The 23,076-nt window shown below is 42.5% G+C and overlaps 1 protein-coding gene across 1 annotated transcript; it reads right to left on the bottom strand.

Annotated features, from left to right (window-relative positions):
- Window positions 1-248: 248 nt before the first annotated feature.
- On the bottom strand, window positions 249-22,523 carry LOC117057533 (immunoglobulin superfamily member 1-like). Its single transcript, XM_033168384.1, has 10 exons — window positions 22,442-22,523; window positions 21,453-21,771; window positions 17,744-17,796; window positions 11,472-11,552; window positions 8,009-8,296; window positions 5,711-5,995; window positions 4,491-4,778; window positions 2,237-2,527; window positions 599-811; window positions 249-271 (listed from the first exon to the last, which is right to left on the bottom strand). The coding sequence occupies exons 1-10, from the start codon at window positions 22,521-22,523 to the stop codon at window positions 249-251; spliced, it is 1,923 nt and encodes a 640-aa protein (XP_033024275.1).
- Window positions 22,524-23,076: the final 553 nt, after the last annotated feature.

Raw genomic sequence — 23,076 nt, 5'->3', positions numbered from 1 at the left:
GTGGTTGTTGCTGGTACTCCTCTGCTGTTTCAGCCCTTTCTCACCCTCTCCATGCCTTCTGCTTAACAGCTCACTTTCTACTTCCCTTTCCCCTTCCTTCTTCGTATTCTCTCAGCTCATTTTCTCGCCTCCTGCCTCTTGTTCTCCTCTGTGGTGCTAGCACACACCAGCTTCACTCAGACTCAGTTTCCCTCCTGTCCCTTTCCTCCACACAACTTCCCTGCCTCCTCTTACACTTCCCATTAACCTCACTTCCAGTTGATAGCAGTCCCTGGAAGAGGAAGGAAAGCTCTTTAAAAGGACTGTGCTCAGGGAGGAAAATGTTCGAGACAGAAAACCACACACATTCAAAACCACGTAGAGAGAATGTATGAGCATGTGAATAGAACTCCGGGTTATTCAGAAGATACATAGTTACACATGTTGGCTTTTACATTCTCCCCCAGTAGACTGTTTAACACAGGTAACTAAACCCAGGTACAGTTGACTTCCCCCCAGAGATAGCATAACATGAGAATACTCTTTGTGTTACCTAAGATCAGCAGTTTCACTATTTCACTAGAGACTGAAAAGACTTCTGATATACTACTGTATTTACAGCTGTATCCTCTTGCATCATCTTTGCTCAAGTTGCTGATGACAAGGTGGGCAGCATCCAAATTGTTCTCCAACAACTGTGGTACAAAATTCTCTATATGCTTATAAAATTTGAATTGGACACCTCGGCCTTGACAATTGAGGGTCACATTTCCCCCCAGAGGAAGTGGCCATCTAGGATTCAGGGAGATGGTGGGTTTGGCTAGGCCTGGATCTGCAAATGAGAAAAGGTTATGAGTGGGATGCTGGAGCTGCAACTAGCCTTTTTTCCAAACAGATGTTAGTTTGTGAAGTAGCAAACAGTTCACACATCATCTCAAATAATCCACCATTAACATATATCAAGTTTTTTCCCATCTGATTCACCTTAACTCTACTGAGATTGCTTTTTTGCCCCCATTTCTTTGTATACACCAGCCTCAGGACCCCTAAATTACCTGTGTGTACACTGGAACTTAGCCTAGGGTTTTGCCAAAGATGCCTCAAGTTCAGCAGGTTGGAAATCTTAATAATAATAATAATAATAATAATAATAATAATAATAATAATAATTGCTGACCCACACTTCATTTTAAGATCCAGGGCAAGTTACAACAAAATTACATGTGTGTGTGTGTGTGTGTGTGTGTGTGTGTGAACAATGAGGGTTTTTTGTTTTAAAATGAATACCTCATTGTGTTCCTAAATGCTTTCCCCACTGGAGAACCTCCACTATTAGAGACAGTATATCTTGGAGAACCAGTGGTGAAAGCTGCTGCTGCTGCACTCAGCTCCTTCTTTTGGGCTTCCCACAGTCATCTGGTGGCAATTATGAAAACAGGATGCTGCACTAGATGGGCCACTGGCCTGATCCAGCAGGCCTTTTCAGCTTTTCAATCTGTTGTGTTGCCAACTTCCTGTTGTATCTTATGTTATATTTATATTACTGTTTTAGGTGTGTTGTAAGTTGCCTGGAGACCTTCAGGTAACAAGCGACAAAGAAGTAGTAGTGGTGGTGGTAATAAAATAAGTAACAACAACAACAACAATTTCTAATGTTCTCATATACCCTGAAGTAAAGGATTCCCATGGTTCTATAGCTGCCCTGTACAAATAGCCTCCTCATGGTTTGCCACAACTAACACCCAGCAGTCAAAGCTGCAGCTAAACTTCAATTAATTTTTTTTTTTTTAAGTGTCAGGGAGGATTCGGAGGAGCCATGGACAGAAGAGGCAGAACAGGGGGCGGAGAGCAGTCAGGGAGAGCAGGGGCTCAGGGATGCTGCAGAGCCCTTCAACTGCCCAGAGGTTCGGGAAGGGAGCTCAGACTCTGGAGGGGAGGGGGCTTTCAAATCAGCACAGACAAGGAGGGAAATGAAACATATGGATCAAAGACGTCTCGCAGAATTCCCACGCCTATTTTGTTGGCGCGGGAATCGTAGGAAGCCACTCCCTGAATCTAACTCAATGGGTTCGGACGCGTAATTCTGAACTGTAGCTGTTCTTGTATATATGTAATAAAGACTGTAAATATCACGTTGATTGTGCCAGAGTGTTACTGTGAAGGGGACACACCATCTTTACAAAAAGAAACCAACCAAAGATGAATGGGACCTTGGGTTGGGAAGCAGATGCATGCAAAACCAGATATATTTTTTTACCTGTTAGCTGCAACTCCACCTTATTGCTGGATTCTGAGATGGCAAACCAATCTGGCAGGGTGCTGTATGTGCAGCTGTAACTTCCCAAGTGCTCCCTGCTTGCGTTGCTGATGGAGAACTTGGCAAGAGTTCCATTGTTTTGGATGAGCTGAACAGGCTTTGCGACTCCATACTTTTGGAAATAGAACCTCACAGCAGTGACATTGCTTCTGCAATTGATTGTCACATTACTTCCTAGGATGACCTCTGTGTCATGGCTCAGGGTGATGTTGGGTTTGGGTAAGCTGTGATCTAGGTAAGTGAAGAGATGAGATGTTGGAGTCCCCCCCACACACACATACTTCTGCATTGGCAGGACTGTCAATGTTTTGTCCTTTTCTCAGTCACAGGGATTAATAAGTACAGGGAAATTGTGCTTACTGCTTAGCCCACAGAGGCATCCACCCAGCTTCACCCAAATAAATAACAACAACAACAACTATTATTATTATTATTATTATTATTATTATTATTATTATTAATACCCCGCCCATCTGGCCAAGGATCCACAAAGGAGTGCACTCATCTTTCAAGAAAAAAAGTCAATTCTTCCATCCTTAACGCTGTGAGAGGTTTTGGCAGTCAGTGGTGCATTGAGTCTTAACTAAGCAGCCATCTACAAATGTACCCACCCAGGAAAACATGGGTGACTGTTCCTCTCTGCACTGGCAAGCAGCGAATCGATAGATAACATGGGCTTCAGTCAGCCTTTAAAGCAGTGGCATAGCGTGGGTTGCCAGCACCCAGGGAAAGGAAAGTATTGCGCTCCCTAACCATGCGGTGCTGCTGCTGCTGCTGCTGGACAAAGCTGTGGAGCAACAGCCAGATACGCCTGCGCTCCTCCTCAGGCTGGGGTGCCGTCACCACCACCATTGCGAGTCTTGCCATCCACCGACCTCCCCTGCCAGGGACACTGTGCAGCTGAGGGATGACCAAGGGCCCATCCTCTCCCAGCTCCTGCTTGGCATACTGGTCAGGTGAGGCAGGCGAGCAGGATGGGGAGAGCCTTTAGTCGGAGCAGCAGCTATAGAGGTACACCCCTAAAAAGATTTGCACCCAGGACGATCACCCACCCCAATAGCCCCTCATGCTACGCCTCTGCTTTAAAGTGGAAGCTTGGGGACCTGCGGCCCTTCAGATGCTACTGGACTCTACTTCCCATCATCCCTGACCTTTGGCCATGCTGATGTGAGTTGGAGTCCAACAACTTTTGGAGACAAAGAGATTCCCCAAACCTGACTTTGGCATTCGAAAGCACGTCAAAGTGCAAGTAGATAAATAGGTACCGCTCTGGCGGGAAGGTAAACGGCATTTCCGTGTACTGCTCTGGTTCACCAGAAGTGGCTTAGTCATGCTGGCCACGTGACTCGGAAGCTGTCTGCGGACAAACACTGGCTCCCTCGGCCTATAGAGTGAGGTGAGCACCGGAACCACAGAGTAGTTCGCGACTGGACCTAATGGTCAGGGGTACCAGGCAGAATGCATGCGGGGGGGGGAGTATGTGGGTTCTCAGGGGAGGATGGCTTGGCCCATGCAAGTGTGCCTGGGTGTGGAGTATTTCCTTCACCATCCTGGACTAGGCACAATTTGGATTTGGCGGCACAGAAATGTGGTTTGTAGAATGACCAATTAATACATTTAAAATATCTGTAAACGGTGCACAGAAAACTGAAGCAACAACAAACAAAACAAAACATTACAAAAATACAGTTACATGTAAAAGTGTTCGATTAATACAAAGTTACCAATATATATAAATCAATATCAATTAGTTTTCCTTCTAAAACAACCTCCCTCTCAGGCTCTGGGTTCTCATCCAGGGTCCAAGAAACTCTCAGCTCACCCACAAAGATCTCACAATGAGAAGAGTTGCTGGAAACAGAGGGCATCGCCCTAGTTCCTCACTCTAGACTTGCTTTTTTATGGGCAGGTACTTCCTCAGGCTGCCCACAGCTGTGTCCCACTCAGCTGCACTTTCTTCACCCAGTTCCAGGTACGGCAGGTTTGTTGAGTTTTCCCAGGGGGTCCAAAGGATGGAAATAGAGTGCCCCCATCCATTCACAGCCCTTTATTCACTCTCTGTCCTCTCCTCCCCCTTCCAGCTGCTTATACCTGACTTCAAGTAATTAATTAATTAATTAATTAATTAACTGACAAATCAAGGACAACGAGAAGCTACAGGGAGCCAGAAAATGGCAAGTTAGATATTACACACCTGTTGCTGGAAGTTGCAAGGGGGAACTGTGGCGTGAGTGCAAGAAAAGATTTGATTGAGGTCTATAGCTGCACCTGTAGCTCCCTTTGTCCTCCCAGCTGATGTTCAGGGCAAGCTCTCCCTCGTTTGACTTTGGGCTTGTGAGAAACCTTGGTTTGGGGTCCCCAGCTTTATGGAGAAGAAACTTTTCAGACCCTTCTTCAGTTTTACACTGGATGGTGACTGAGTGGCCCAGGGAAACAAACGAACTGGGGTAGATGGAGATGACAGGTATGGGTAAATTGGGATCTGTGTACAGAAGGAAAGCAGAAATGAGATCACAACCATCTTAAGATGGTTCCTGTCCTCAGTTGCAGGCCAGAGAGGTGCATTTGTGACACTGCACTTCCCTCTGTTGTACAGTTATAACTTTGCTCAGAAAACATACAGGAATCATTAATTCATATTAATTTTAGCCCAAACTATCAAGGGCATGCAGAAAGAAAGAAAGAAAGAAAGAAAGAAAGAAAGAAAGAAAGGAAAGAAAGAAAGAAAGAAAGAAAAGAAAGAAAACATTTAAAACAAAAGATTTCACATCCCTGCTGTAATGGGTAGAAATTTGCCTTTTTTGAAAGTGTAAGCATTTGGTTTCAACAACTCCTTGTCATCTTCTTCAATTAATCTTAATTGGGTAAGTTAGAGGCATCACTAGACCCTGAAATGCTGGTTTTGCGTTGGAAATATTGGGGAATAAAATGTGTTTCAACAACATTTCCAATGATGCACTTTAGCCAAAATCACCTGTCACTGCACAAACCCACAGCTCCAACCAAATAAATCTAATTAATTGCTATCCCTCCTTTCCCATCCGTTTGCCCAGCACATTCCACTCTCAGGACTCCCAAACTATCAAGGCCCAAATGTTTTTTTAAAAGTGACACTTGGAGTGTCAGGGTGTAGCCTAGAACTTTGCCAAAGTACTGTAGTTTCAACTTCATCGTAATGGAAATATTTTGAGAAACTTCTTTCTTGCTTTTTCTGATGAAATAACTAGACCCTCGAGAAATGCTACTGCTGGTTTATCCTCCCAGCTGTCCTGAATGGATAGCCTCCCAGTGCTTGGCTACTAGACATTCTGCCAATGTTAAATAAAAAAATTGAAATGGATCCATATGGTGAGAAGGAGAGAGAGAGAGAGAGAGAGAGAGAGAGAGAGAGAGAGAGAGAGAGAGAGTCCTTACCTTCTAGCAGCAACTTCACAGGATCACTAGGCTCTGAGATAACAAAAGGTTCTGATTCAGAGCTGTAACGGCACCTGTAACTTCCTCCATTTGCCCGGCTAATGTTACTGATTGTGTAGCTGCCCCAAATCCCATTGGTCTCCATGTGCTTATGATCCAACTGGTCTTCATCCTTTTGGAGATAGAAACCTGCAATTGGACTTTGGGACTGGCATTGGATAGTTGCATTTTCTCCAATGGTGCTCATCCCAATGGGGCTTATTGTGGGTTTGGGTAGGCTAGGATCTGTGGAAAGGAAGAGACAGGGCTGTGGTCATCCCCCTCCCGATTCTGCACTTTCTGTCATTGGAGTGAAAAAGAGGGCAACACCATTTTAATGTCCCTGAGTTTCACAGGTATCCACCCAAGCGGACGCAAGGATCTGCTGGTTTAAAATAGTTTTGAAGTCCAGGAAGCAAACGAACATAGGCTGCCAAAATAGAAACGCCTATATGTTGGTCCATAAAGTGGAGGGGGGGACACATCCAGTAACCAAAGCAATGGCGAGGATATGGGGGCAGAGAAGAAAAGTTGGCTGGTAGATGGAATCTTCTCTAGGTCACATAGAATATGGGAGGAGGTAGCAGACATTCATATGCTATGCAGATTTCAGTTTGTACCACCAAATGCCTCTGGGAAGAAGGGCATATAATTTTTGACCTTTTAATCTTTGATAATCTCACACAGAGACCTTTCCTGGATTCTCTACTCCCCAAATCCAATAATTCAGGAGTCAGTTTCTCCTGGATCTAATCTTAGGCCATTTCCATGTTCATTCACTCCTTAGGCCCCTCCAGACATCCTTTTCTTTCTTGAATAGCCATGATCATTTGCGTTCATGGTGTTATTGGGTTGGTAATACGTGAGCCCATTTTCAATACTGTTTGCAGCTGCAAAAGTTTTAGGGTGGCCATACTGCTTCATTTCCAATCAGTGCATGTTCTGTAACTTGCTGAAATTTTGCTTGGGGGGGGGGGGCTCTCCAAACTGATGTTTCTTTGCAGCTATATTTTGTGACACGTTCATGACCCAAAATTCTGCTTTAATTGTGAATTTAGTCTGCTTTATTGTTTGTTCTGTGATGCTTCCCCAATTCCACTGAATGATTGCTGTCCAGAGGGGCTATAGCACAACCAAAGTGGGACAAAAATAAACCAGGGATTTCAGCAGGCAGTTACAGGATATGCACTGACTGGAAAATGAAGCAGTGTGTGTTCTGCCCCCACAAGGGTCAGTTATTAATCTTGGTTACGCAGTACAGTAGTACCTCAGGTTACAGATGCTTCAGGTTACAGACACTTCAGGTTACAGACTCTGCTTACCCGGAAGTAGTACCTCGGGTTAAGAACTTTACTTCAGGATGAGAACAGAAATTCCACAGCGGCGGCACATCTGCAGTGGGAGGCCCCATTAGCTAAAGTGGTACCTCAGGTTAAGAACAGTTTCAGGTTAAGAACGGACCTCCAGAATGAATTAAGTTCTTAACCAGAGGTATCACTGTAATGGTGGTGAGGCGATCTGTGTAAGATGTCCTTTGGTGATAGATATCCTCAAGGAGTGTTACAATATCAGTCTCCAGAATGTCTTTCTGCAACTTAACTGACCCTTCTGAGGGCAGAACAGTTTGACTGTCTCAAAACTTCTGCAGGCACAAACAGTATTGAAAGCAAGATCATCTATGACCCTGGTAGCATTCTGACCACAGTTAACACAGAAAACACTACAAATGTTCTGGGTTTGTTTGTTTTTTTGTCTTTTGTCCTGCTTTCATGGCACTATAGCCAGTCTGGACAGCAATAATGTCCAGTAGTATTTGAGATGCATCGCAGAATAAAAGAGAATAAAACCATCACTAGAATGTTACTATAGTGTCACAAATACACCTGCAATAAATTGCCAGTCTGAAGGGCTCATAATCCAGATGTTACTTAGGTCTGTCTCCGCCCTTAGGCAAAATACACAGGTTTCTTGGTAGGAGAAAATAATAATAATAATTTTATTATTTATATGCTGTCCATCTGACTGGGTTGCCCCAGAAAAGAAGGAACACTATTCTGTAGAATCAGGTTTAGAACTAACAAAGCAGGATTATCTTCTATAAAGTTGAGCAGGACTTTGGTCACATTCACTCCACACATCTAAATCATATTTATACCACGTTAACAGTCATGGCTTCCCTCAGAGGATCCTAGGAAGTGTAGTTTACCCCTCACAAAGTTACAATCCCCACCACCCTTAGCCAATTGCTGAACTTCTTACCTAATACAAACAACTCCACAGAGTTGCTGTGTTCTGACCAGTATATTTTGAGTGGCATTCTGTAGTGACAGCTGTATGTCCCTCCATCCTTTCTTGTGACATCACTGATGTGAAACAGTGCCTTTCTTTTATATCCACCACTGGTGGTGTTTATTTTCACACCATCTTTATGCAGAAAGAAATCCAGCCAGCAGTCTAAATGAACCCAGCAAGAGATGGTGACATTTTCTCCCAGCGAGACTATCCAGCTAGGGCTCATGTGGATATGGGGAGGATGGAAAATTCTCTCTGGAATGACGACAAAAAGGGAAAAAAGTATGCTGGATGGTGGGGAGAGATTCTGCAAGAGATAACCTATCTCTGGGGGTATTTCATTCCTAGGAGCCAAGCAAATTGCTGTATGAAGAAAGCGAACACAATCCAACAGTTCCAACCTATGCCAAGCATTGGAAGTGAGAATGTGTCTTTATTGGTTCTCTTGCATCACGTATAACACAGACACACACACACACACATATAGTGCACTTATAAATTGTATCTCATGTGAAGTATTGAGGCAGTGTATAGCAATATAAGTGTGATAAAACTTCATAAAAACAAAAGCAGTGTCCCCAAAGCCTTGGAACTAATTGAACAATTTGGACGTGTAGCTGGCTTCAAATTAAATAAACAGAAAACCAAAGTTTTAAGTAAAAATATGAGTGCAGAACAGATACGAAGACTACAAGATGGCACAGGCCTCAACTTTGTTAAATCTGTAAAATATCTAGGTATCAATCTCACAGCAAAAAACGTGAACCTGTACAAAGACAACTACGAAAAATTGTGGACAGAGATAAAGAAAGATCTGGAGATATGGACAAGATTGAAATTGTCGTTAATGGGAAGAATAGCAGTGATTAAAATGAATGTCCTACCAAGGATGCTGTTTTTATTCCAAGCCATACCAATTTTGGATAAAATGGACTGTTTTAAGACATGGCAAAAGGACCTATCGAAGTTTATATGGCAGGGCAAAAAGCCTAGAATTAAGTTTAAGATTCTGACAGACTCCAAAGAGAGAGGAGGCTTTGCCCTGCCGGATTTAAGACTTTATTTTGAAGCAGCGGCCTTTTGCTGGTTGAAAGACTGGTTCAAATTAGAGAATGTAGATGTGTTGGACTTGGAAGGACACGATAACATGTTTGGTTGGCATGCATACCTTTGGTATGACAAAGTTAAAATCCACAGAACTTTTAAGAGTCACATAGTTAGGAAATCTTTGTATCAGGTCTGGATTAGGTATAAAGACTTACTGGAGAGAAAGACTCCTAGATGGATTTCACCAGTGGAGGCTAAGGCCTATAAGAGACCGAATATGTCTGCAAGATGGTTACGATATATGGACATATTGCAGCAGGAAGGGGACTCATTTAAGCTGAAAAGCTATGATCAAGTCAAAAGCCAAGTCCCCGACTGGCTGCAATACCACCAGGTATATGAAACATTTAAATTAGACAAAAAAATTGGTTTTCAAGTGGAAAAATCAAAACTGGAAACAGAACTGATCGAATCGAACTCTAAAAACCTTTCCAAGATGTATAATCTGTTGCTAGAGTGGCATACGAAAGATGAACTGGTTAAATCAACAATGATAGATTGGGCAAAAGATGTGGGTCATAATATTATGATGGATGACTGGGAGAGATTGTGGCAGAAAGGTATCAATTTTACTGCATGCAATAGTTTAAGAGAAAATGTAATGAAAATGATATATAGATGGTATCTGACACCAGTTAAGATAGCTAGAATGAATTCTAAAATGTCGGATGTGTGTTGGAAATGTAAATCGTTGAAAGGTACCTTTTATCATATGTGGTGGTCGTGTTCAGGGGTAAAGGCCTTCTGGGATAAGATTTATAATGAGCTTAAAAAGGTAATGAAAATTACCTTTTGTAAGAAACCAGAGGCATTTCTTTTGAGCATGACCAATGAAGAGATACCCAGTCAGGATAGAGTATTTTTTATGTATGCCACGACAGCGGCTAGAATTTTATTGGCAAGAACTTGGAAGGGTGAAGAGACACCGACAATTGAAGAATGGCAGATGAAGCTGATGGAGTATATGGAGCTCGCAGACCTGACCGCTAGAATCCGAGACCAGAAGGAGGAGAAGGTGTCGCAAGATTGGAAGAAATTTAAGGATTATTTAGTTAAGTATGTTAAACTGAATGTTTGAATATTTGAGCAGAAATATATAGAAGAACCGGCTTTAGAAGTTTAAGGTTAGTTATAATGGTTTAGAAGAAATTTTTGATGTGATAGATTTACTTGTGCAAGAAGGTTTTAAGATATAGAGTATAAGTTAAGATGTATATTGGTTAAAGTAAACTTAAAGAGCATTAGGAAATTGAGTATAAGTTAATGGGAAAAGAAATGAAGCTATCTAAAGAGTATATATGTTTTTGAAGACAGTGGAGGGACCAGGGGAAGTCCCCCTAAAAAGTAAAAAACAAGTTGAGAAACAAAGATAGGTATTTGGTAAGGTTTGTATAAGTTTTCTTTTTTGTATGTTATTGTTGTGTTTGATATTGTTGATTGTGTATTATGTTTTCATTGTGTTAATGTATGTTTAATGTTGTTTCTGTTTTGTTATATTGTAAAATAATAAAAAATCTTTTTTTTAAAAAAAAAACTTCATAAAAACAATACAATATGTATTGCAGTGGTTCTGGTCCTTCCTGGAGAACAAGTCCCAGAAGGTGGTTCTCAGAGTATATTGGCAAGGTTCTTTCTTGCTTCCTGTGCTTATTACTTTCTGTGTGAGTGAGATTGTCCAGATATTTGGCCTCAAGTGTTGCCAGGGTGTGGATGACACCCACCTCATCCTCTCACTCTTCCATCTGCTCCTAGAGAAGTAGTGGAAGTTCTTAGAGGGTATCTAGGTGGGGTGGGGGTGGCATGAACTGAATGAAAATTTTGATATTAAAACAAGATGAACATGCTTACGGAGTCTAGGGTAGATGTATAGTTTTAGGTGGGCTTGCACTCACCCTGAGGAATCAAGTTTGAAGCTTGGATAGGCTTTAGGATCTGACACTGCCCCTGGATGTGGCTGTAGTGGCCAAGATTGCCTTCTTATATATTTTAAAAAACCAGCTGAGAATGGTGTGTGTGCTCTTCCATTTTTTAGTTTAAAATGACAGTGATTATGCTATCGATTATGTGATTCTAGAAATCACATAGCATGCCCTATGTAGAGTGCCTTTGAAGAACATGCCCTCCCCATTCGAAATCCCAAAACTTCATGAGTGGCCAACAGGACTGAATGACAGGCATCTGCATGCAATGCTCGATCAGGACCTTGAAGACTGGAAGAACCCCAAAGAATGAAAGTCAAAGATGCTGAAGGCATGTGATATCTAAAAGGTTTGAGGCTACTGGAGTCATTTCCCCACTCCTTCCAGCCTTGTCAGGTCCTTACCTTCTGGAACGTTTTCCTCTTTAGTTATAGGGTAGCCTGGAAAGAATAAATGAATAACAGCAGTATGATTATCACCATATCCTTCCATCCCCAATAGTAAACACATATAGGCAGTGCTTTATTTAAGAGCTATATAGACAATGGTTTGCAATGAGCTGCTTGCTGAAATGGAGGGTTTTCTTTCTTGCAGAGGAAAAAAAGCTCTGTTTTCGGAAGTGCTTTCAATGCAAACTACTTCAAAATGGTGCAGTTAATTCTTGTAGGTCTCCCTGTCTAGTCAACTTCTCAGCACTTTAAGGCAGCCCTGCTCACAAGGGAACAAGCAGGAGCTCCTGTAGGCTTCTGATTGTTCTACTGTTGTCATATTTGTACCTGTCTCACATATGACATCAGGTGTAGTGTAGGTGGGTGGAGCTTGGAGAAAATAGCCTGTAGGCCAAAGGTTTCCTCAGTCCCCTAACTACAGGTTTCAGATTGTGAGCCCACAACAGTGAACTCAATGCTCATGCAAAGAAAGGAGAAATCTAGCTCTTTCTTACATGCATATACCACATGCATACGTACGTATTCCCCTGTTGCATAATCTCACACTTCAACCATCCTCTCCCCTCCAATCCCTTTCATCCCATACTTGATGCTAAAATAGAGAAGGTGAAAGAGGTCCAATGGATTGCACAACATTTCATTTTTTAGATAAAAGCAGTTGGAGTGGGACCACTCAGGCTTGCAAATGCCCAGCTTCCTGAGTGGGACATCTAGCAACCGGTAGAGAGGTTTAGATTGGAGAAACAAATTAAAGAGAAGAAGTGCTTTTCTAAATAAATAACTTCAGCAGCAGGAACTCCAATTCCAATCTCTCTTCTGTTTTGGCCACAAACAAAAGAGTCCCAAGCCTGTTTCCAACTATACTGCTCCTGTGATTGTGGCTCAGTCTGTCTCTTCCTCTCCATTCAGCAGCACTGGCCAGGATGAGCTGTTCCTGCCACCACCATATGCTCAGCAGCACCATGGGCAGAGCTGGCCCAATATGAAAAGTGGTACATGCTTTGCCACTGTTGCCTCCTCTCCTCCCCCTTAAAAAACAAGTGCATCTGCAATGCATGGTGATGCATCTTCCCCAATCTCCTGCTGGAAAGATGGGCTCAAGAGGAATTCAAAATGTGCAGGAATGTTAGTTGGCTAGCTTTGAGATGAAGGCCCTGAAGAGAAAGAAGGCCAAAGCTTGAGATCGGACAACTATTGTCATGCTGAAATCCTCTCTCTCTCTCTCTCTCACGCACACACACACACTTCCCAGTTGGTGCAAATCCTTGGCTTTTTTGCTCACCAAAAAAGAGGATGAAGAGGACAAGTCTCATGATGAAGCAAAGCAGAAGCCTTTAAGTCTTGATTCCAATGTCACAGTCTCCAAGTCTATTTAGACTGATGTTCTCAGTAAGTTTGCAGATAACTTTTGCAGGGCATGGGAAATGTGCAATATCATTTTATCACCCACACCATCCTTTGCCTTAAGCCTCTCAATCTGCATACCGCATATTATCTGATACCACATATTTTTAGCCACTGCACCCCTTACTTTCATGCTGATTATTGTACCAAGAAGAGACCAGAACTGCTTACAGAATGTTCACCAATAATGTAGGAAGCCAGGAAGGCTGTCTTAGCTAGCAATCAGTGACTCTGTCAGCTTTGGCTAGTCCCTCTTTCTCATTTTCCCATTTGTAACAGCTCTCCAGGGTCCCACATCAGTCGGAGAACTTTTTTCAAAAACAAGTCCTCTTGAAAATTCATCAGTTTGTACAAATTCCTCATTTTTATCTTTGTAGGCAATTTTGCTTAACAGGCATATTTTCTGCAATGCAATTTTTTGTATATAATTTTTTTAATGTTATGCAAACTTTACCCTTGCAAAATTATTCTTGTACCCATTGCACTGCATTGAAATAGCTTGAGAAGTGTGAATTTCAAAAAATGGCTGTGATTTGGTTTACATATCGTTTTGGAAAGCATGAATCTGGAAGGTTTGCCTATATATGAGAAGTGAATCAGATTTCTTCCCCCATAGTAAGTCCTAGCTAACAAAGCTGGGTTAGAAACACAGGAATCTGCTTTATAGAACACTTAGAGATGACCATGATTAAATGGTATACAAATTAAAATATATGGCGGACCTTCGGGCAATCTAGTTCTGTATTGCCTGCAGTAACTCTCCTGAGTTTTAAGTAGGGTTCTCATTTCTAAAGTTAGTCCAGATGAATCTGGACCTGAACCTGGGTTTTCAACAGTTTGGTGGCACAAGGAAAAAAGCTATTTCTGTGCCTAGATGTTTTTGTGTATAGAGTCCTGTAACGACGTCCGGATGGGAGTAAATCAAACAGGTAATGACCAGGATGCGAAGAGTCTGCGACAATTCTCTCTGCTGTCTTCCTGGCTCGAGCAGCATAAAGTGTCTCTATTGGAGGCAAACTGACACCAATTACCCTCTCTGCCATTCTTACTGCTCGTTGGAGCCTCTTCTTATCCAGCTTAGAGGCTGTACCGTACCAGGCAGTGATAGAATTACAGAAAGAAAGAAAGAAAGAAAGAAAGAAAGAAAGAAAGAAAGAAAGAAGCAGCTGCCAGCTGTATACCATGACAAGAAGGTCATGGTATTTATTAAGGAAGTTGAAATATACTCAGAGTCCAGTGTGACTTTCATGCTCTTTATTCAGCTCATAGTAGTGAGGAATGCAGTTCCCCCAAAACGTTTGCATTATATACACTATTTACACAATGGGCCCGACGTGATTGGCTAATTCCGGGATACTCCTGTATGCCAATCGGAATGCGGATTCACTTCCACCTGGAGCTGGATTGGGTGGCTCCTGCAGACCAATCAGACTGCTGCAATCTCAATCCTATTGTTCTGGGACCAATCAGACTGCTGCAATCTCAATCCTATTGTTCTGGGACCAGTCAGACTGCTGCATTTTGGATCCTATTCAACTCAGTACATAACAGAAGTGGAAGTTTTCAAGCTCCGTTTCTTCTGTTCCTGTTGTATGTGTTGAACGAAGCATAAGCATGTGCCGTTCCTGAAAGTGAAATAGCTGGTCTGTTATTTTTGTAGCCTCCATCAAGAGGGTAATGTATCAAGGAAGAACGCAAAGGGAACTTTCTGTCATGGCTGTAATATTTTTTTTTAATAAAGATGTAGATTTCCATTCAGCAGAAGAGAAGAACAACAACAAAAACATCTAAGCACAATTTCAGCCAATACCAGCTATGAATGGTGTTGTTGGCTGGTACCCATGATGTCACAAAGCTGCCTCATTTCTCAATCCCAGAACAGTTTTGGAACAACCAGCGGCTTCTTTTAAAGAAGGAAGCAGCAGTAAATGCAAGTTTAAATCGCTAAATTATATGATACAATCCTTAAAAAGAAAAAAATAGGTAAGGGCAGATCTGACAGCTGAACCAGCACTAAATTTGCTAGTAAAGGTATAAAAAAAATGTACCTTTTACCAAATTTGCTTGTATTCCTTGTTTGTAATTTAAAATCTCACTCCAATATAAAGTCACTCTTGCACCACACTGAGAAACCTGTAGGGCATTCTCTTTTAGTATGGCATAATGGCTCCTCCGAAAAAAGCATTTAGACATGTAGGCTGACTATACCCATATTCCAAAGCCAGCAAAGCTAGAAATGAATGCAGGGACATTCACTGGCCAATCCAATCAAGGGAGTCCTGGAAATCTAGCTCTCAGCCTTCAAATAATCCTCCTTATTATTCAAAATCCATGTTATTCATCTTCCATCTGAGCCTGGACTCCCTTTGAGTTATGCTGGAAAACTGCAGTATAGACTAAGTCATCAGAGCCATCATAAGATTGGGCTTCCTCTTCAGTATGTTGGGCTACCCTCTTCAGATCAGCATAGATGATGTCTTCAGTCTCACTTGGGGCATTGTGCTTTGGAAGCTGTAGGGAAATGAAAAGCATTCATCACGGTGGCAGAGTAGTACAGTGGCACCTTGGTTCTCGAATTTAATCAGTTCCGGGAGTCCGTTCAACTCCCAAAATGGTTCAAAAACCAAGGCGTGTCTTCCGATTGGCTGCAGGAGCTTCCTGCACTTAATGGGAAGCACCGGAAGCCATGTCAGACGTTCAGCTTCCGAAAAACACTCACAAACCGGAACACTTACTTCCGGGTTTGTGGTGTTTGGGAGCTGATTTGTTTGGGAGCCAAACCATCTCAAATGCGTCCATTTTTTCATGAATATCCCTGGCTTGACAACTTAATTATACACACATGCATGCACTCACACATACTTACATTTATTTATTTATTTATTTATTTATTTATTTATTTATTTATAATTGCAATTATTTAAGTCTACTTCATATTTATAAAACACTCATATCCCATCTTTATAACAGAATTTGTTTAGCACCAAACCTAACTACTGCAATGTGTCTCATAACATACAAACCAGAAACATACACAATTCTTAAAAAGTTAAACCACAATACAATCAACGGTGAGGAGTGACGAATTCTCGATACAGCAGCTCAGAAAGCCCCCTCCCTCCCCACCCCCTGCAAGCTCTCTGAGATAAAATAGTATCTGTTGTCCTCTGGAAAGCCAGCACTAAATGGGTGTGATGCGTTTCCTTCAGGAAGCAATTCCAGAGCCTCAGTGTTACCAACGGAGAAGGTTGGTTCTTGGTTCCATTGGGGTTTGTTTAATTTGGGAGCATCATTTCCTGAGATTATTGTGAGATTTGTACTTTGTAGTTTCTCTGATTACGGAACACTACAACTCCCATGATTCCAGTGGGAAATGACACATTATGTCAAGTTCTGGACTTGGGCAGCCACGTTGAGCCCTGCTTGTTATTGTTTATTCATTCTGCCTCCACATTTGAAGGGTTGTGTTGTGTTTCTTACATGTGAAGGGGGGAAGGGAGGGTTAGCAACAGATTGGGCTGCTAGTGAGCAATTTCCATTTTTAGCTGTGTGTCCAGATTCAACTGGGTCTGAGTCAAGCCCCAATTCAAGTGTGGCAGAGGAGTTCGCTCCTTTTTGAGCTGAGAAGTTCATATGTTCAGCTCCTGCTTGAACTGCATTGGCAACTCTAGTTTGATAGCACATGCATTAGGACTTTTAAAATCACTAATCTTCAGTAAAAAAAAACTCACTGGCTTATGTATCTGGGTTCGTCCAACTGCTAAGGTGCCTGAGGATGAAAGATATTCAGTGTGAGTTTTCAAAACATTAAGCTAGCCCAGTCCACAGCTTGAAATGAACAAAATAAAATAAAAAATTCCTTCCAGTAGCACCTTAGAGACCAACTAAGTTTGTTATTGGTATGAGCTTTCGTGTGCATGCACAAGCGTGTGCATGCACAAGCGGCGGCTTGTGGGGCTGCCCCGTCTGTAAAGCAGCACTGACAGGGTGCCAGAGCATTGCACGGAAATGCCATTTATCTTGCCGCTGGAGTGGTACATATTTATCTACTTGCATTTTTGGCATGCTTTCAAACTGCCAGGTTGGCAGGAACTGGGACTGAGCAATTGCAGCTCACCCCGTCACAGGGATTCGAACCACCGACCTTCTGATCGGCAAGCCCAAGAGGCTCAGTGGTTTAGACCACAGCGCCACCTGCGTCCCTCCTCACCTGAAAGTAGTTCCCCGTAATAGCCAGGTAAATTGAATGTGAACTAAGTTCATTTTAGACTAGAACTTTGAAAACTTTTCTAGTTCATTTCAAGTTCATTCTTTTACATGTGATTTTTTACTCTTTGAGCCTTTGAACTTAAACATCATAATTGCTGGGGAAAGCAAATTAAACCCTTCAATACTGTAGTGATGTGCATCCCATATTAATAAGTGTGAGGAGGTTGAAACATCTGGACTGAATGGCTGGCTTAACTTAAAATGTGCTTATGCCCCCTTTCATAAAAACTCAAGGCTGTGAACAAATGTAACATTCAAACACACAGGGAGCGGTATATTTTGCACTGACAGTGTGAAATGGAAGATACTTCACTTCTAAATAAAACCCATGCTCCAAAAATGTCATTTGCTTACCAGATTGTATCTACTACCCACAGCAACCCCCCCCCTTTTTTCAGGCGACTCACACACAGTTACTTACCGGAAGAAGTGTGCATGCACACGACATTTTTGGTATCTGAAGAAGTGTGCATGCACACGAAAGCTCATGCCAAGAACAAACTCAGTTGGTCTCTAAGGTGCTACTGGAAAGAATTTTCTATACAGTTACTTACTGGCAGGAGTTGCTACCCAGCGCTTCTTCATTACTCTGAAGGATGGTTCATCACTAACGAAGGGAGGAAAGAAAAAAACTTACTATGAAATATTGTTTAAATCCCCAGCCCCTACAGTCTTTTCCCACTAAATCTGCCCTACACTGAAGGTCAAAAGCCATTGTCCCTTTTCCAAGAAAAGTCAGTAATGCTTGCTCTCAGCATACACTGTCAACACAATAAGAAGAGAGTCAACTATAAAGCCAAACTTGAGTGGCTGGGGAAACACAGCCAGATAGGCGAGGTAGAAATAAATTGTTGTTGTTGTTGTTGTTGTTGTTGTTGTTACAAACAATTAAAAAGCCAAACTGGACAAAATTTCATGCACACACAAATCATCTAAAATTTAAAAAGACTGTGAAAATAAAGAGTTCTTTGTGTGACTTTTAAAAAAACCACTTCACATCACTTTTCTCCCAGAGAATACAAGAGTCCTTTGCTCAGATGTCACAAACCATACTTAGAATGAGATGCAGTTGTAAAGGAACTTAGGTGCCCTGGGCTCTCCAGCCAGTCTCTACCAAGACCTTAGGATGAAAATTCTGCTCCCTGGCACTGCACCTCACTTCTGACTATTCTTCCTCTGAAAGGTTGCTCTTAGAGACAAGAAATAAATTTCATTCCGTTTGCATGTAAAGGTGAACTTCCCTAATCCATTTGCCAAAACAATGCAAGAACAGAAACACAACTATTCTTCTAGATTCACAGTTTTCCCCAAATTCTGCAATACAGTGCTCCAGGAGAGTAATGTACTTAAAAATGCATGTGCTACGATGAACTATGCATTAAAATGTATATATTAATGAAAATAGCATACAAAAATGCATTATGGTATCTTCTCACCTCTTATATTCTAAATTTATCACTGCACTCTGCAGGAGAGGTTTCCTGTTTTAATTGCTTTTGTATCTACCGCCCTGGGCTCCTTTGGGAGGAAGGGTGGGTATGAATTAACTAAATAAATATAAGCAAATAATGAATTGTGTTGGGGGGGGGGGACGGTTTGCATAAACTTTGTTATTAGGCAAAATTGCAGACAAACACAGGCAGGTTAAATGCTAGTGAATTTTTGTGAGGACAATCACAAGCCAATGTGGAAATGTGAAGAATTGAATTGGAAAAAGGAGAGAAACAAAAAAGGACAGATTCACCAATCCTTGGTTGCTCTGCAACCTGGCCTAATCTACAGAAAAACCTTCTTCACTTCAAGGTCAGTATCATTTCTTCAGCTTCAAGTGCAGTGTGAAGTGAAGAGCTGGGATCTCTTACCTGCTTTGTGTTGCTTGTCGTATTGCTTTTAAAAAAAACAACCAAAATGAGAATCAGTCGGAAGAAAGGCCTCTCCCAAGCCCATAAATGTACAAGTGATGAGCAAAACCAACTTCTCTCAGTTCAGAATATAGGGGTGTTTTGCTTTTGCAAAATTCACGGGGTACAGATTTGACTTGGGAAAAATCCCGTTCTGGGGACCTCTCCTCCCATGACAAACCTTCTCACCTACAGTGGTGCTTCATATTAAGAACTTAATTCGTTCTTAACCTGAAACTGTTCTTAACCTGAGGTACCACTTTAGCTAATGGGGGCTCCTGCTGCCGCCACACAATTTCTGTTCTCATCCTGAGGTAAAGTTCGTAACCCGAGGTACTACTTCCGGGTTAGCGGAGTCTGTAACCTGAAGTGTTTGTAACCCGAAGCATTTGTAACCCGAGGTACCACTGTATTAGCTTTCCCTCCATTCCCCCACAATTTCCTACTTAAGGGCCACATTGCCTCAGGAATAATCTATGAGAACCACATACCATCAGTGAGTGGGTCCAGAGCCAGAAGTTTTTGGTGAAGTCACTCCCTTTCCCTTCTCTTTTTTCCACCCCCCGCCCCTGTTTTCCTCCCTCCTGGCCACCTGCAGGAAATTAGGACAGTGTGCTAGAATTTGGGACCGTAGGCTTCAGTACGCCTGCTGCAAGGGAAACAAATCCATGAGAGATTTTACTAAGACCCCCTTGACCTCCCACACAAGCCTTATGAACCTTCTCACCAGGAGGACATACGTACAGTTGCTTTTTCCCTTGAACCAAATAAAGGCCCCAGCTGACAGAAGAAGGAAGACCAGAACCACAAGTATTCCTGAGGCTACAACAAGACTTTGATTGATTTGAGCATAATCGCTTATTTGTTTCATTGAAGCATCATCTGAAGAAAGGGGGGGGGAGCAGTTAGAGGAGAGGGAAGAGGCTGCTCCCTTGAGAACCTCCCACTCAAGCCATCACCACCACCAAATTCAGTAATTGTTATGGGCTTTTGGAGAACCCTTGAACAAGATTCTATCAGTGAGATCACTTGCAGAAGGGATTGACCTTCTCCTTGCTTGCAGCCCCTCTGTCCATTCACATACCCTTACACTCTTGACCCAGTTGACACAGACACCCAGAGGCAGGTTGAAGCTGCCGCTCCCTCTAACCACTCTTGCCACTTCTTGCATGCTCAGAGAAGGAAGGTGAACCATACAGTGACAAGAAAGAGCAGCCAGGACAAGAGGCTTCAGGGGTTGTCAATGGGTCCTCTGCAGGGGTGTGGGCCTCAGCAGGTGCCAAGGGGATTTCCACCCCCTCCCACAAACAAACAAACAAAAAAGGCAGCAACAGACAACCACAGGTTGTGCCCTTTCAACACCCTTGAAAGATATGGGGAAGCATGCCCCTTACCCCCCCCCCCATTAATCTGGAACCCCTCCTGGGCACCGGAGCAGCCAAGAGGGTGACTTGCCAGGTTCACTGCAAAACAGGAAGTCCAGAGAGGAAAGTTTGTTGGCCTGCATTGCCATAACCAATTGTCAGGGGTGATAAGAATTTTAGTTGGGGAAGGTTGATTGGAAGGCCTCTGGCGGCATGGGGCTGCCTTAACTCATAACTGGGCCAAGACATAGTGCAGACCGTGACCTCTATTTGTTTAAAAAACAACAACCAAAAAAACAAGTAAACAAAGCAGTGGGATTGTGGGGGTGGGGGAAGAAAAATAAAACAGATACTGCACCTGATACCAAAAGCTCCAAGTGATGGCTGTGATTTGACACCAGAAATGGGCTTATTAATTTTGCCCAGCTGCAACTATAGTTCCCTTTGTCCTCCATGGTAATTTTCCTAAGGTAAAATGCAGTCACACGTGCATAAGAATCCCGGGCCCTTTTTTTAAACTCTCCAGCCTTATGGAGATAGACTATGGCAGGTCCCTCTGCAATTTCACACACGATCGTGACATCTCTCCCAACACAAAAGGTGAGATGCTAACCACTTCAGGAATGGGTCTTGTCCTCATACACATCTCAGAGGCCCTCCAGATACATAGTCTCCAACTGCCCATCTTTGGGTGGAAGCTTTTCATTTCCCACCCTTTTCCTACTGTACTTCGACCCCAGAACACTCAGGTTATGCAACCTGACCCTGTTGAAGCTCATGAGGTTCCACTCTCTCTCTTCCTCTCCACCCTTACCCCTCTCTCACAAATAACAAGCCGGGAAATTTTTCATTATTCCCCATTTCCTCCAATGTAGGAACTGGTTCCTCAAAGAGACACCACCTACTGATCGCTCCCTACAGTTGTCCTCTCCAAAGAGGTTCTTAGTTATATTCTAAAAACCAAGCAGACTCTCCAGCTAAACTCCAAAACTTAAGGCTTGTGGTTGAGATGAGTCCATGTGGAGTTAGTCCCTTTACCTGTTAACAACAACTCCACAGGGTTACTTGGCTCAGACAGGAGATATGGTTGCCTCACTGAGGTGTAACTGCAGCTGTATCTCCCTGCATCCTTCTTGCTCACATAACTGATGGTGAACACGTTCATGTCACTGTGTATTGACCAATCCTGAGAGTCATCCTTTTGCAGATAAAACCTTTTCACTTCTCCTTGAGTTTCACAATACATAGTGACTCTCTGTCCGATGGTGATTTCTTCCATAGGTTCCAGAGAGAGGACTGGTTTGGAGAAGCTGGGATCTGAGCAAAGGAAGGAAAGGTACACTGAAGGTTCTTAAGAAGGAAGGTTTGCAACCATAATGGTATTGCTTCCAGACACATTCAGAATTTGCCCTGGGTTCCTTTGGGAAGATTGGTGGGATATAAATTGAATAGATTAATAATAATAATAATTTATGTTGAGGCAAAATCACAGCTACTCATTCAGTACCCCTTCTGCTTTTCTTTAGCATAGAATGTCCCATATCCAGCTTCTACAGATAATAGTTGCCATGATCAATTTTTGGAACAAAATCCATAAGATGAAAACCAGTGATGTACAGGTAACTTGCCTGCTATTCTTATTAAAAATAATAAAATTATTCATACCTATTCCATTGGGTGAACTCAAGAAGTCTAAAAAATAGACATCACTCATCTGAACACTATTCATGGTGAAGCTCCCATGTCATTCAATCCTGCATTATTGGGTTTGGTTGTTCTCATCTATACAGGATCATCATTATTGGAGCAGGAGCGGGATGGATGCACTTTTGCAACACCACAATTTGAGATGTTGTAATGGTACAGTAACACCTGAACCTAATGCTATATAATCCATTGTCCCCTTTGTGGAACCCATCAAAGCAGGGTCAGGAACTAGTGAACGGCCTCAGGATGCTCTTCTGAGATTTTGAACAGAGTCTCTTACCTCTTATCAGCAGCTCTACTGAATCTGCGAGTCTCCTGATCCCATCAGAATGGTACAAGCATTTGTAGATCCCTCCATCCATTCTGTTCCAAATAGTGATGTGGAAAATAACATGTCCAAAACGACCTGTGGAGGATTGTATGACCCTTCCATCTTTCTCCAAAAAGACATATGTTGCCAAATGATGTATGTTGCATGTGATGGCGACATTTTCTCCAAATGAGGTTACGTACGTAGAATACGCAGAGCTGTAAGGAATCAGGATGGATCACAGTGGATTAACAAAGAAACAAGAAGAAAATCATGTGTAGACAAGCGGAGAAAGACATTGCACGAGATATCACTGTTGCTGGCATCTAATGACAAGCCAAATGGGCAGCAGATAAGTACTGCTAGGATTTATCCTTTTTCAATCTGTTCTTTAAGGGATATTTGTCCTATTTTCCTTTATTGATTTGGATGCACCCTGTGAAATAATGAGTATCGGGTGCATTGGTGGCATGGAAGGATGAGAGGCAAAGGTGGAGGAGGGCTTAATCTCTTTACGTGAGAGATGGAATGGAAAGGATTAGGAGAGTTCTGTTGTTTCAGGCTCTTCCTCTACTGTGCGATTTTTAAGTGAGTATTACCCAGGC

This window comes from Lacerta agilis, chromosome 14 (genome assembly GCF_009819535.1).
Source record: "Lacerta agilis isolate rLacAgi1 chromosome 14, rLacAgi1.pri, whole genome shotgun sequence".
NCBI lineage: Eukaryota > Metazoa > Chordata > Lepidosauria > Squamata > Lacertidae > Lacerta > Lacerta agilis.
The sequence above is the reverse complement of the archived record's forward strand: the minus strand, read 5'-3'. Positions and strand labels throughout refer to the sequence as shown.